This window comes from Mastomys coucha, unplaced genomic scaffold, assembly GCF_008632895.1.
Source record: "Mastomys coucha isolate ucsf_1 unplaced genomic scaffold, UCSF_Mcou_1 pScaffold15, whole genome shotgun sequence".
NCBI lineage: Eukaryota > Metazoa > Chordata > Mammalia > Rodentia > Muridae > Mastomys > Mastomys coucha.
Window position 1 is genome coordinate 77522848 of NW_022196897.1, and position 14763 is coordinate 77537610.

Sequence of the window (14763 nt, forward strand, 5' to 3'; positions counted from 1 at the left end):
TTTTTTTTAGCAATAGCTGATTAAGATCTCTGCTTTGGTTTTCCCTAGCCACAAAAGATTATGGACTAATCTTCAAATGTGGCAGACACTTTTGATTCTTTTTGGTTCTGTTTATGCCATCTCTCATATCTGGATTATATCTCCCTTCTTTACCCAGCAAAAATATCCCCCATATTCAATATCCAGCTACTTCACACTCACGGATGGCCTCCTCTCTGTTTTTATGGCCTGTGTGCATGCTTCCACCACAAGATCTTCCTCTTCATCAGGTTCCTGAGCATCTTTGAAGTTAGGAATCCTGTCTTACTCAGCTCTGCCTTTTCCCATACTTGGCAGGCCATCTGGCTTTTATTCGTTTATCTAAAAAGAAGTGTTGAGCCATATGTGGCAGGCAGAATTTTAAGATAGTAGAGAATAAAATAAATAATACCCTACACCATTAGAGCTAATTATTCAGTAGCTTGGGAGGAGACAATAAGCATGAAACAACAAACAAGCCTTATTTCCAAGACTGCTAAGTGCTGCAGCTGCAGAAATAAGGGTGTCGAGTGGGTGGGGCCCAGGCAACTTTATGGTGACAACAGGAAGTATCTCTGAGTTTGTAACGATGAACTAAGGCTAACCAGAGGATGCATCCAGGGAGACAGCATGTGAAGGAGAATTCACAGCACATGCAAAGTTTCTATGGCAGCAATGATGGCCTGCTTCAGAGTTGAAGGAATGGCATCGTGGGCAGAACACAACGAGTGAGGGGAATAACAGAGAGAGATCAGTGAAGAACTTTGAAAGGCAGGAGAAAGGGAAGGGTTTTTGGACATGGCATGACTAGAGTTATTTTTTTTAAGGAAATCACTATGGTTGCTTCACAGAGCATAAATCCTGAAGGGCCGTACATGGAAACAGAGACCATTTATGTGGATGTTTGACTTGTGTTTGCTATTGAACAAGCACTTGATTGGTCTAGTTACCTACCACTCTGCGTTTATCTCTGCAGTGACAACAAGCAAGCTCCTCTCTGCAAAGGCTCTAGCTATCTGTGTCAGGTGTTTGAATATCAAGCTTACAGGAGATAAAAATGTTCTGCAAAATCCCACCTTTCAGGGTGTGCCCCAAGTTAGGCCCGGGTATAAAATCAGCCATATGCCCCAGGTCCTGGCTCGAGTTTCACTGCTGAGCTAGGGGGAAAAAATGCGGGCTCTGGAAACGATGCCAGAAAGCACAGAAGCTGAAATTGGACATGGTGGCACATGTCTGTAATCCTAGCACTCTCGGGAGGTGGAGGCAGGAAAGTTAGGAGTTCAAAGTCATCTTCGATTTCATGAAGAATTCAACAAGTAGGTGCTATATGAGACCCCTACTAACCCAAAACCAAACTAACATAAGAGTAGATGGCTGAAGAAATACTGCCCTCTGATAAGTCCACTGCTCTCCAGTATCTAGTAGATGCCTCTGCCTAGTTTGCTTTCTGTTGTTGAAATAAAACTCTGACCAAAACCTATTTGGTGACCAAAGAGTTTCTTTGGCTTACAGATTACAATCAACCATTGAAGGAAGCAAAACCAGGAACTCATGACAGAAACTAGAGCTGAGCCCACAGAAAAACAGAACACTGCTTATGGGCTGGCTCACTCTGCTTTCTTATATAACTCAGGACTACCTCTCCAGAGCGACACCACCCATAGAGGCTGGGCCCTCCTCATCAATCATTAACTAAAAAAGAAAAAAAAAGTTCCCTCTTCCCAAGTAATTCTAGTTTGTGTCAAATTGATTTAAAAAAAAAAAACAAATAAAAAAACTAGACAACACTTCCCCAAACATAAATAAAAGTTTTGCCATTTTTATGTTTATGATACTTTTTTCAATTTTTTTTTCAAAAATTATTTCTATGTGTATGAGTGTTTTGCCTGCATGTAAGTCCATACACTAAGTGCATGCCTGGTGCACATGGAAGCCAGAAGAGAGCATTGGCTCTCCTAGGATTGGAGTTATAGATGATTATGAGCTGCCGTGTAGGTGCTGGGAATTAAACCTAGATCCTTAAAAGAGCAGCCAGTGTTCTTAGCCACTGAGCTATTTCTGAAACCTGTGATACTTTTCCATAAGTTCTAAGGATCTTTCTCTGGCTCTGGGCCTTTGCATATATTGTTTCTTCTGCCCCAGGAAGCCAACCTCAGCTTTTCATAACCCAACGACTCCTTCTTCCTTTTCCTCTTTGTTGTTGTGATCTAATCCAGTGCATCGTGAATGCTAGACGAGTGCTCTACCATATCCTCAGCCTCTCTGATGACACTTTAGGTCATTCTAACCTCCAAATCTAAGCCAGGTCTCTGTGTCATAGAACCCTGTGTTTTCCTTTGATCCCTCTATTATTTAACTTTAAATTCATCTCTGGGATCATTCTTATATTGCAAACAAAGCCTTTGGGACCATGAGATTATAAATTCCAGAGACCCCAATATATCTGTTCACCACTGTCTCCACAGTACTTGACATAAGCCATCCTTAGTGAATAGATACTGTGGGAATGAATATGAAATAGGCCTAAGGTAAATAGTCATAGGACCAGCCTCTTAGCATTTTATACTGGAGTCCAGGCTAACCTAAGAGCTTGCTTCGTAGCACAGATCAGCCATCAATTTGCAAGTCCTCTTGCATCAGCCTCCCTAGTGCTGAGATAACAGGCATAAGCCATCAGACCCAGAGCACTTGGAGAAAAAGTCCAGGACTTTCCCCCTCCATTTGTATTGCTTCAATAAAATAGTGCATTCACAAAGATGAGGAGGCTCATTTGTGCATTCGAATTCTCAATCTTATAAAGAAGTTTCCCAAGCTCAGCACCACTTACTAGTTAGGCTGGCAATTCTTTCTTATTGGGGTGTATCTTGTTCATTATAGGATGTTTACCAGCAAACTTGGCTTCACTTAACCCACGAGATGCCAATGGTACCCACTTTCAAAAATGCCCACAGCTGCTACCCCATGCTTGCAAAGTCACTCCTGATTTAGCATCTTAAGATGTGAAGCTTCAAGCTTTTATCACTTTTAGAAGAATTGCACTTAGAAATTAAATTGTTGAGTGATGCCTAGGTTACAAGAATTCTCCTGCCCCAGTTGGATCAAAACTGTGCCCCCTTCTAGCTTGTTTCTGTAGCACCTCCCCCCCACCATGTTTCCTTTGAAAGGGTCATTAGTGATGGTGTGGTGCAAGGCAATATTATGATCATGGAAGTTCAGCTCCCTGGATTGTCCTAGAAGGATGAAGGAAAGGGGCTGGTGTTTCTGAGGAAACCAACGCCTCTGAGACCCCTCGGGAATTGGCAGTTCCCTACCAATTTTCTAGGGGCATGTCCCAAAGGACAATAAGGGGAGACAAACAGCCCATTCTGGCATGGTTTTCAGGATCTCTCACTCCAAACAAGAAAGTCTAAGAGGCCTGGTAAAAATAAATATGGTTTACTCCTCCTGGCATAAGAACAGTTTCTGACAGCCAAGACTTAACTCACCCTAGGGGGTGACCCAGGCAGGGACTATGCAAAGTTAGTTTCTACCCATTGATATTCCCAGGGATTCCCAGGGGCCAAGGATGGCTCTGGACACCAGTACTGTGCTGAAGCACGGCAAAAGACTGGGGATGCACATTGAAAATGCAGTTTCTCTCTCTTTCTCTGTCTCTCTGTCTCTCTCTCTGTCTCTCTGTCTCTGTCTCTGTCTGTCTCTCTCTGCCTGTGTCTCTGTCCTGTCTCTGTCTGTCTCTCTGTCTCTGTCTCTCTGTCTCTCTGTTTCTCTCTCTGTCTCTGTCTGTCTCTCTGTCTCTGTCTCTGTCTGTCTCTCTCTGTCTCTCTGTCTCTTTCTGTCTCTCTCTCTCTCTCTCTCTCTCTCTCTCTCTCTCTCTCTCTCTGTCAGACAGGGACTGCCAGTCCCCTGCTTCCTTTCCAATCCCAGGAAAATGACACAAACCAATCCTCTGGAGAGGAACCTCTCCTTTGCATACAGAGTGGAAACTGTTCATCTTAATCCCCTGACATTGAAAGTATGGGGAATATCTGTCCTGGACTTTTTGGGGGGGAGGGGACACAAGTGTATTCATTATATCACATCTCACCTCCCTGGTAGTCACTTGGAACATAATATGGTCTCCAGAATCACAAGATCTTTCTCATAGGTTTAAAAAGCCAGTCTTTCTAAGCAGCATGTATTGAAATCCCAAGGCCTAAGCAGAAAGGTAGGGGGCAGCTGAAGAATCGGCCTTCATGTTTCTCTCCTTCAACATCAGGCTAAAGTGACTGACCTCGACACACAAGCCAGACAAATCCACTCTTTCCCAAGCTCCCACACAAACCATGTAAACCTCATCTGATTTTACTGCCGCCTTCAGGTTCCAGGAAGAATTACACAGCTAGAAAATATCTAGGCATTAGTTACCATGAGGATGCACAAACTTGGTTCAACCAAGTTGCCATCTATAGATAGGCAAAGATTTCAGGGGTGAGGGGAAGGGAGGAACAGCTTAAAGCACGGACTAAATTAATATCACATTTTCCAGTTATTGTAGCTTTCACAAAGTATGCTTAATGTTAGCTTTGGTCAAAGACGGCAATTTAAAACGAAAATTTTGAAAAATGGAAAACAAGCAAGGATGAAATGTCAACCTATCCATTTGGAGATATTGCCTAATATCCACTTTGCACTGTACCAAATTACTTCTCTTCCAGCTAAGTCCAGGATAAGATGAATGAAAGCCAAACAATGTTGGCACGCCAGGTCCAAGGGGAAAGTAATATATCAGGCCCTAAGAAAGTTGGGGGGGGAGGGAGGGCGGTGTAAGCAAAAAACAATAAAACAACCTGGGAACACAGCAGGCAGCAAAATGAACGAATACCTACTAGTATACAGAGGGGTGGGTGAGGGGGAAGCCACAGAGATAACATCGAGAGTGAATTAGAAGTTTATGTAGTAATCCAGACGTTTCGTAGTGCTGGGAAGCCCTACAAACAGAAGCTGAAGGAAGGCTGAGGTCTTGGGAGAGTGCAACTCTAAGTATGGACTTATTTCCTTACCCTATACCCCTTTCTTGCCAGGATCAGAAAATCAAGGATGGTAAAGAGCTACCAACGCTCTCGTTTACAGACAGTAAGGAACCGAGATTGTCTGGGCCAAATCTGGACATGGAGAAAGGACCCAGACAAGCTTACCTCAGGAAATGAGTAAATGAAAAGGGGAGGTCGCTGAATTATTTAGTCCTAGAACAACACTGCCTAGACCGGGGGAAGGGCCGGGGTACAAGAAGAAAAACTTCAGAATAGGGATTTTTGACAGCGAGAACACTAGTTGAGACACAGCACTGTAGGCCCCCTGATGTCCCTTGTTTGATGTCAATAAAGGCCGAGAGAATTATGCTCTAGCAAGCCTTGCATATTTTTGAAACATTACAATAAAGTCTGGAGTTGGAGCTGGTAGGGGGGCCGGGGTCACGCCCAGGCGACTTGGGTCAGCAAGGGTGCTCCTCCCTGGTGTGGAACGAGAATGAACCCGGTATGAGGGTTGCCAGTAGGATAATTTTCTGTTTAAGCTGGGGATATTTGAGTCGCAGTAATGGGGACAGATAAGGGGCTCTCTCCGGAAGGCTAGGAATGTTAGGGCAGGCTGAGTAGGAGCTAGGGCAAGCGCAGGAGGCACTGGCGGGTGGGGTCCTGGGACTGGGGGGCGAGGGCAGAGGGCGGGAAGGGGCCGGGCTAGAGCCGGGGGCGGGACCAGGCGCGGTGGTGGTGGCGGGGGCCGAGGCGCGGGAGGCGGGGCGGCCAGGCTCGGGACACCCCCTCCCGGTCCCCTGGCGGGGCGGCTTCAACTCCGGCAGTACTGGAGGCAGCAGCAGCCCGGAGGGCGACTTGCAGGGCGCGCTGGCCGAGCTGGACCGGGGACGCTTTTCACCCCGGGGAAACCCTCCGCTGATTCTCTCGGCCCCGGCGTCCCTCGGGAGCCCGCGGGACCCCCGGGCCGGCAGGGAGCGCGGGCGGCGGCCGCAGCACCATGAGGCGGTGGTGGGACGCGCTGCTGCTTGGCGCCCTGCTCTGCGCACACGGTAAGCGGCGTCGCAGCGCCCGCACCGACCGGGCCACCAAGAAAGTTTGTCCCTGAGACTGGTCGCTGCAAGACTCGCCTCCTGGGAGTGGGACCGCGCAGGCTGGGGCCTGAAGTCCCACCCTCGAGCTCACTTCGAGCAGTAACCCAGGCAGAGTGTGCGGAGGAAAGCAATAGGAGACCCCCGCAGCTCTTCCAGCACGAGAGGGGACAGCGGTGGAGGGACTTGTCCCTGCTGTAGTCTGGGCCGGGTGAAAGAAGACCCAAGACGCCCTCTCGCCTTCCTTCGCTACTCTTTAACCAGCCAGGGGCTGGTTCCCTTTCAGGTTAAGGCAGGGCTTCTGTGTCCCTAGTGCGTGCGAATGAATGTGTGCAAAGAAAGGAAGGCGGGGAGGATGGTCGCTAAACCCATAAATTGTAAACAGTTCTCTTTCCAGAGTCTGAGGGGATCTTGGGTGGATTGCAGAGAGGGGCCCAGCTGAGTCTGCGTTACTTGAGCACCCAGGATTCATGGACTTGGGGAGCAATTCCTCGGACTCCAAACCCTGTTCTCTCTGAGGGTCCTTGGTTCATATTTGCTTGCAGCATCTCCCCTAAGTGGAGTTTTGGGTTCCCTCTCCTGGCTGCGGCCAATCAGCTTCCTGCCCCGGATCCTCCCCAAGGGAGGGGTGGGGAACAGCGATGGAAAAGAGGTTGGGGAGGAACTTTGGGAAGAAACTGCTGAAAGGCTCCCGCAGATCGGTCCTGGCCCGGGTAAAGCGCAGGGGCGCGTTCTTAGGGAACTTCCAGAGGCAGCCTCTCGACCCGTGCAGTGGGGCCTTGGCCTCCGGGGAGCTGGGCGGATGGCAGCCGCACTGCTGCTTCATCTGCTCCTTATTAATAACGTGTTCGGTGCCCGGACGCAACTGTTGTGTCTACTTAGGACTGCAGTGGAATCTGCCTCTCTGCAGCCGCTTGGGAACGTGGGTGCACCCTGAGATTTAGCAGCTGCCTCTGAGTTTGTGCCCAAAGATCAAAGATCGATCTTTGAACTCCAACTATAATCACCCGCCGGCTTTTCCACGTGGGGGAGATCCAGTTCTTCGATTCCCCAGGCTGTGGGACGAGGGGGTGGGGTTCAGAAAGAGCGGTTTGCAGACCCTGGCGATTCACGGGTTCTTTCTTTCACGTGGAGGAGCTCGTGTGGAAAGTGCAGATTTCGGAACTTGCCTGGCAGGGTGTGGAGCTGTCTGGGCACTTGTTTTAAAGATTGTTTTAGCTCCCGAATCCAAAACAGAGTTCTGGTGTCTGTTATTTAAACTGCTCGTGGGTTTTCAGTGGCTTTTTCCATGTGGTCTCTAGCGCCAAGCGAGTCCTTTCTCTCGGAGTGGTAGCCTGGCCGACCCACGTTCCTCTTCGCGCCTCGTTCTCCCCCTCCCCGGCTCTCTCCTCGAAGGTTATTTGTAGCCTCTTCGGCGTGTTGGGACAGCAGCCCTACTGGGGTAGGAATGTAACTGTTCTTCCCACCACATGGGCCCCTTAAAGGGACCGCTATGCTTTTGGGGGGTTTCCCCCCTTCGGGTTTCAAGGGAAGGGGATGGAACTTTCCTCTCGGCCCCCTGGAGGAAGTTTTGAAAAAGATCAAGGGAAATAGCTAGGCACTAGGAAAAGGGGGGGTGGGGTGGGGGCTAAAACGGATACCAACAAAGCCAAAGAGGAGATTGTCGCCTTCTGCCCCAGGGAAGGGGGAGCTGGAAGGTTCCGGACTGAGACTGGCCAAGAGGAATTCACTGCTCCAGAGCTGCTGTCAAAATTACGTACATTACATATGCAATGGAGGATGGGGGTGAGAACAGGGACAGAGAATCGTGGATTCTTAATGTTTTGCAGGAAAAAAAAAATTAGAGGGTTTTTGGTGGCTAGTTTAGGTTCATTTTTAAAGGGAAACGTCTAATAGAAATTTCTAAGTTGAGACTTCCTGTGCATATGGTGTAGGAAAAATTTGCACTTTGCAGGGCTTAATACTGAGCCATCCTTGGAGACCTATAGAAGGCACAGTCACAATGAGATAGAGCAGTTACAGAGTCTCTAACCACTGCTACCCACAAATCCCAGTAAGATCCGCAGTACTAAGTTTAGGTCCGGAAGAGGTGCTTCTGAAAAGCTGCTGTGTGTTACACAGACAGCCTCGGTTAGGAGTGAATTCAACACCAGACCAAGATGTTTGTTTAGATTTTATTGGTCCTCACAGGATTTCCCTAGAGCCTCTCCACTTGGTGTTAGCCTAGATCACACAATCCACTGTTCAGAATTTAGAAGAATGTGACTGGAGACAAGGCTCAGCGGTTAAAGCACTGCAGGTTCCTCCAGAGGACCTGGGTTTCATTCCCACCACCTACTTGGCAGCTCTCGGCTGTGTAACTTTGGTTCCAGGGAATCTGACGCCCTCTTCTGGCCTCTTCAAGTATTCCACACATGTGGTGCACAGCCACTGGCTAAGCATGGTGGCTTATGTCTGCACTCGGGAGACTGAGGCAAGAGGAGTTAAGCAAGGGTGAAGCCAGTCTGGGCTGTGTGTAGTTTGAAGTCATTCCAGACTAGACAACAAGACCCTTTTCTCAAAAACAAACAATCAAACAAATAAAACACACAAAAACCTATTTCACTGCCCAGCACTTAGTAGGTGAAAGCAAGGGGTTTAGAAGTTCAAGGTTATTTTCAGATACCTTGTGAGTTCAAGGCTAGCTTGGGCTTTGTAAGACTCTGTCTCAAAAAACTAAAGCTAACAACAACAACAATAACAAATGCTCTTGTGTTTTAAATTTTAAGATTTTTGTAAGGAAACGTAATGGCTGGTAATAGCCATGGGTATTTTCATCCTGTGGGTTATGACTGGAGTGTGTGTAAACCACTTCACATGGAAGTCTTTTCTAGGGAAATGAACACTGACAATTCTGCCTGGGAGTGCTTGCTTGGGTAGATATAAAAGTTTCTTTAGATGAGTTCAAAATAATTTAACTTGAGACTGGTCTTATTTCCATGCGGTTGTTGTTGTGACTATGGTTGTCATGGCACTTGAGTGACATTGCCCTTGATCTCTTGGGACTCTGTGCAAGATGCTTGGCTTCTCACTGATTCTGGATTTCCTCTTCTGTCCCCTGTTGGATATCAGATGACATCTTTGGGACTGGCACCTAGTATTAAGAATAACAGGTGCAGGGGAACTTAGTCAGGCCCTGTCTGACACAAAGCACGTTGGGCATGCTCATCTTCCATGCCAGCAAAGGACACAGGAGGTCACAGAGGGCGGATGCTTTGTAGCTCTTTGCATAGGCCTCCTACAGTCTAACTGCTAATGTTGGTCCCTAAGATGAAGGGTGATGGGTGTTACTGCTGCTTACAGAGATAACAAAGGGGTTCAAGAATGAGGACAGAAAAATTTCAGAGACTAAAAATGTATCTTGTTTCATTACATGACCAGATCTCAAATCTAAAGTAAAGTTCCATGTCTTTGGTCAGCCGCTATCCACCTTCTCTACATTCTTTGGTAGAGTGTAACCATGTTTTGTCACAGATGCCTAGACATGGGGCATGTGAGTCCCAGGCTGTATGAATCCTGGTGGCCCAATCTTCTTCCCAATAGTGAATGACTTTCTCTCCTCAGCCTAGTGAGTGTCCTAAGAAAGACTAGGTGCTGAGATTTAGTTGGGAGAGCCTGAGTTTGGCCCTAAAAACAGCACTGATGATCACCTATGCTTGTCACTGTCCCTGTGGCTTAGAGCTAGTGTGATCAGGCTCATTCTCCCCAGGATACTCAGGAGCACTGCCCAAGCTGAGTGTTGTACACAGGTTCCTGTCCATCCACTCAGCAGACATCCTGTCAAGCTCTAAACAGCCTGCATACCTAGCTCAGTATTTGAGAAAGCACACGAAGACTTGGGTTCGGCACCTGGTTTTGATACTTCTAGGTGAATTCATGAAAATACACTGGCTCTTACCTTGGGGCTCTTCTAGCACTGGGGAGGGGAGTGGCGATATATTTTCACCTGTGACATTTTCGTGCTGTGAAAATTAAGAGAGACTGTGATAGAACGTTCAAGTCATCCAGCACAGAGCCTGACAGCTGCTATGTAGCTATAGGCCTAGATAAATGTCAGCTGTTCATTAGTAAGATTGCCTAAGTCGATCAGGGATGGCTTTGGGGTTTGAAATATGGGAGCCAGATAAGTTCTACTGCAGTGTCTCATATGATAAAGGGGGCTTGGTCCTTCATTCTTTTTGTTTGTTTGTTTTTGTTTTTCAAGACAGGGTTTCTCTGTGTAGCCTCGGCTGTCCTAGATCTCACTCTGTAGACCAGGCTGGCCTCGAACTCAGAAATCCACCTGCCTCTGCCTCCCAAGTGCTGGGATTAAAGGCGTGCGCCACCACTGCCCGGCTTGGTCCTTCATTCTTTTTAACTGGTTTCTTTTTCTCTGTGAAACACCTTGTCCTTTCTTTTTCCTTCTTGAAAACCTAGTGAAACCTAATCATAGTTCCCTCCTGTCCACGTTTCCAGAAAGGAGGTTTATTACATTATGAAGGAAGCTAGGGGAGAGGGCCAAGGGAGAGAGAGGAACTCCCTTGAGCACATCCTTGTTGTGAGGTCAGGAGTGAGCCCTACAACTTTTTACCCTAAGATCGCTGTGACCCAGGGTGAGAGGGGTCGCTGAGGTCTCTTGTAGTTGGAACAGTTTAGAATTCCAACCTGTCCCTCCCACTGGCCCTAGTAAGGAGTCAGGGGCCCCAGAGCTCTAGAGGTAGTAATTGCCTCAATTTGGGGGCTGGGCTGTTGCGAGCCTGCTTCCTTCACAGCCAGAGTCTTCAATCAGGAGTGCTGTCAGTGTGCACGATAATTGATGTGGGTCTCCAGCCTCAGACTCATCCCCCAACCCCCAGCTCTTCCACCCCAAAGTTTGACTCCTGTTGTCTCTTTGTTTCTTCCTTTTAAGTTGGTGCCAGTGTTGTGATGTTTCTGGGAACTGCAGAAAGTTGACCGTAACCCAGAGCAGCCGGCAAGAAGAGCTGATTCTTTTAGTTTCCTGGCGGTCTATTTTCTGTTGTGTCTTTTTGATTTAGCAAGAAGCAAACATCCCAGGTGCCTCTGGGCACCTCTTCCGCCCATCGGAGCAGACTTCATTCTTTCAGGGCACGTAGGCATTCCCATCTGTGACCCGCAGATGAGTGGATGGACTGTCAGCTATTTCTGACGCCCGCTCCTCCACCATTCAGGTGAGAGTGAGGAGGGAGGGGCGCTGCCTGCGCCCCAGCTGGAGAAAGCCTGGCTGGGATTCGAAGCAAGCCCTGACTTGGCCTATGGGAGCTCCCCCTCACCTCTGTACAGAGCTAAGGATCTAAGTATCAAGCCAAGCCAGGAAACAAAAGACTAGGGCAAACCTTCCATCTGGCTGAGAGGCAGTGGCACAAAGGTGCTGCTGCATAATTTATTACCGGAGATTTTCTGCAGCCACGGAGCTCCAGACTCCAGGCAGTGCCTTTGGGGGGACTGGGAGGGATCTTCTCCCCTTCTCTGGTGTAAGGCCAGGCAGGTATAGACTAGGGTATTAGAGAGAGACACCTGATTAGCACGTGGAGTAAAGCTGCTTCTGAGGTTGTCAGTGTCTCCTGGGATCACAGCCCAGCAGCTCCACTTCCTGTCAGGCCTTCGGGGAGTGGGGGGGGGGGCGCTGCGGGGGTGCTATCTCATGGCCCCAGCCTAAGGAGTGCAACTGCTATGATCTTGTGGGCATGGGTGAGGACAAGAGAAATTTTAGGTTGGCTTGACTGTAACAGAGTCCCTCTTCCTTTCATTTTCCTCACACCAGGTACTAGAAGCAAGAAGTTTCTACTAAAGAGACTGAGTGAGACAGTAAAAGTCAAAGGCTTTAAATCAGCAGTTCCCTAAAGCTGCAACCCTTTAACACAGTTCCTCATGTTGTGGTGACCCCCGCCACCATAAAAATTATCTCATTGCTACAAAATATCAGTGTTTCCCAATGATCTTAGGGTCCCTAGGCTCCTCAAAGGGATCGTGGCCCACGGGTTCAAAACCACTACTTTAAATGGTCCTCTGCAAAAGAGAGGTTCTACTTGTCTCTCCTGACTGCTTCTGTACGACAAACTGGGGCATGCAGTCTAAGAAATACAAATGTACTCTAGAGAGTTTGGCTGCATTGTTGATACGGTGATAAGCAGTTAGGAGCCAGGTACTGTCATCAATCCAGTTTTTTCTATGGGAAACTGAAGCTTAGAGCAGTTTGCTGTGACATAGCCACTGAGTAGCAGCATCAGGATTTGAACCCAGAGTCTAAGATGGAAACACTATACCCCAACACATACTGTCTCTCAGAACAAGAATTTGGAGTTCTTGTAAACATTCTTTTTATGTAGATTGGTCTATAGACCACATGAATGCAGATGTCTGAGGAGGTGAGAACTGGAGTTATGGAGGTGGTTAATTTCCACGCAGATGCTGAGAATACAGCACTGGTCATCTGAAAGAACAGCCAATGCTCTTAATGGCTGAACCTTTTCTCCAGTTCTCCAAACAGAATATTTTAAGTCTCAGTCGTCCCAGAAGATCTAGGTTGGAAAAATTTACAATTGGATTGACCTCTTTGGGATTTAGTTACTTTTTTTTTTTTAAACATTTGTGTATTGTGCATGGAATGGAATGACGTTAGTTCATTCCTTCAGCCATGTATGTCCCAGGGAGCAAATTTACTCTGCCCTCTTAGCACATACAAGTACATAACACTGTACCTGGCTTTTGCCATGAATGCTACAGATCCAACCTCATGCTTTGGTAGCAAGCACTAGACCCACCGACTCATCTCCACATCCCACTTACTTATAATTTTAAGGGCCAGATCTCACTATATCGTCCAGCCTGGCTCCCGCATCCTAGACTCAAGGGATCTTGCTGCCTCTGTTTTCTTAGTAGCTGTGTTTACAAGTGCATGACACTGCACCTGCCTTATTTTATTATTTACTTGTATGGAAACTGGGGGTTAAACCCAGGCCTTGAGTGTGCTAAGCACTCACTCTGCCACTGTCCTACATAGCTTAGCCCTCATATCTATCATTTATGGACACTTAGCATATAGCAGAGCTGCTTCCCCAGTGTAGTGGTGTCACCTGTAATCCTAACATTTGGAAGGCTGAGTTAGAGAGATCACAAGTTCAAGACTCTGTCTTAAAGACAAAAATAAAAAGATACATAGCATGCAGAAGGCATTATGCCAAGTATCTCTCAGAAATTACATATTTCTCAAAACATATGTGCTATGAGTTTTGTTCCATTTTTCCTGATGAAAACTAAAATATAAATAGATGAACTGCTGGGGAACCAGAAGGAACAGAATTTGTACACTGGGAAGTATTGTTCCCATGGTCTTTTTTTTTTTTAGATTCATTTTTTATTTTATGTATAAGAGTACACTGTTGAGTACACTGCCACTGTCTTCAGACACTCCAGAAGAGGGCATCAGATCCCATTACAGATGGTTGTGAGCCACCATGTGGTTGCTGGGAATTGAACTCAGGACCTCTGGAAGAACAGTCAGTGCTCTTAATCGCTGAGCCACCTCTCCAGCCCATTCTCATGATCTTAATGTTATATATTTCTGCCTTATAACTTTGGGTGCTGAATATTAAAATTTTATTTTATGAGGATGGAGACGTGGCTCAGAGATTAAGAGCATTTATTGTTCTTGAAGATGACCCGGGTTGGATTCCCAGCAGTCCCAGCAGTTGGTAACTTTAGTTCCAGAAGAATCAATGCCTTCCTTTGGCCTCCCCTCAGTGTGTGTGTGTGTGTGTGTGTGTGTGTGTGTGTGCGCGTGTGTGTATGTATGTATGTGTGTGCATGCACGTGCGTGTGCGCACGTGCGTGTGCATGCATGCAGGGGTGCGCAAGTGTACGCGTGTGTGTGTGTGTGTGTGTGTGTGTGCGCACGCGCGTGCACGCTAGCTTGCATGCGTGTGTGTGTGTGTGTGTGTGTGTGTGTGTGTGTGTGGCACATGCGCACAAAATAAATAGATAATAAATGTGTTTTTTTTTAAAGTGATGGTGGTGAGGGGAATGCCTGAACATCAGAGTTCTATCTGTAATTCTATCTGTAATTGTCTATCTAGTGTGTCCGTTTTGAGTGGATTGACAAGGAATCAGACAGGCAAGGTTCACCATTGGACAGAAATAAGCCTGTCAGGACACGTCAGCTCCACAGCCTGAGACAGAGTGAGGAAAGGAGTCCAGAGGAAGCAAACTTCACCTGAGTAGAACCAGGAAGTGTATTGGGAAAGAGAAGCAAAGTTCTCTTGAGTCCTGGTTATGTAGGGAATCAGCTACTTTTATGTTTACTGTTCTGGGCCTCTCTCCTGCCTTAACCCCCCAGCTCTCACAAGACTCAAGTACACATTGCCCATCCATTTAATAAACTTGTCCTGTTCATCTGATATACTTAGCACTGGGCATGCACTGTGACTATGAACACAAGAACTGTCTGGCACACAATTTCAACATCCAAGAAGCTTAGGCTTGGTGAGTGGGTAATACAAAGGGACAAAGGGCAAGGACTTCCAGCTCAGCTTGAGCCAAATATGTCCAGGTAGGGCAGTGTTAAGAAAAGCTCCATTTCCTGATCTCCTGCTGCCCACTGCCTACTACTT

At 47.3% G+C, this 14763-nt stretch overlaps 1 protein-coding gene across 3 annotated transcripts in view; it reads left to right on the forward strand.

Moving 5' to 3' along the window:
* Nucleotides 1-5798: 5798 nt before the first annotated feature.
* The window catches only part of Lrp4 (LDL receptor related protein 4), a 56835-nt gene continuing 47870 nt past the window's right edge, over nt 5799-14763 (forward strand). For 2 of the 3 annotated variants that reach the window (XM_031371011.1, XM_031371012.1), the window contains exon 1: nt 5799-6079. In XM_031371011.1, coding sequence (XP_031226871.1) covers nt 6028-6079 — 52 coding nt within the window. In that variant the 5' untranslated portion in view covers nt 5799-6027. The remainder of the gene's footprint in view (nt 6080-14763) is intronic. The other variant, XM_031371013.1, reaches the window with a different exon arrangement.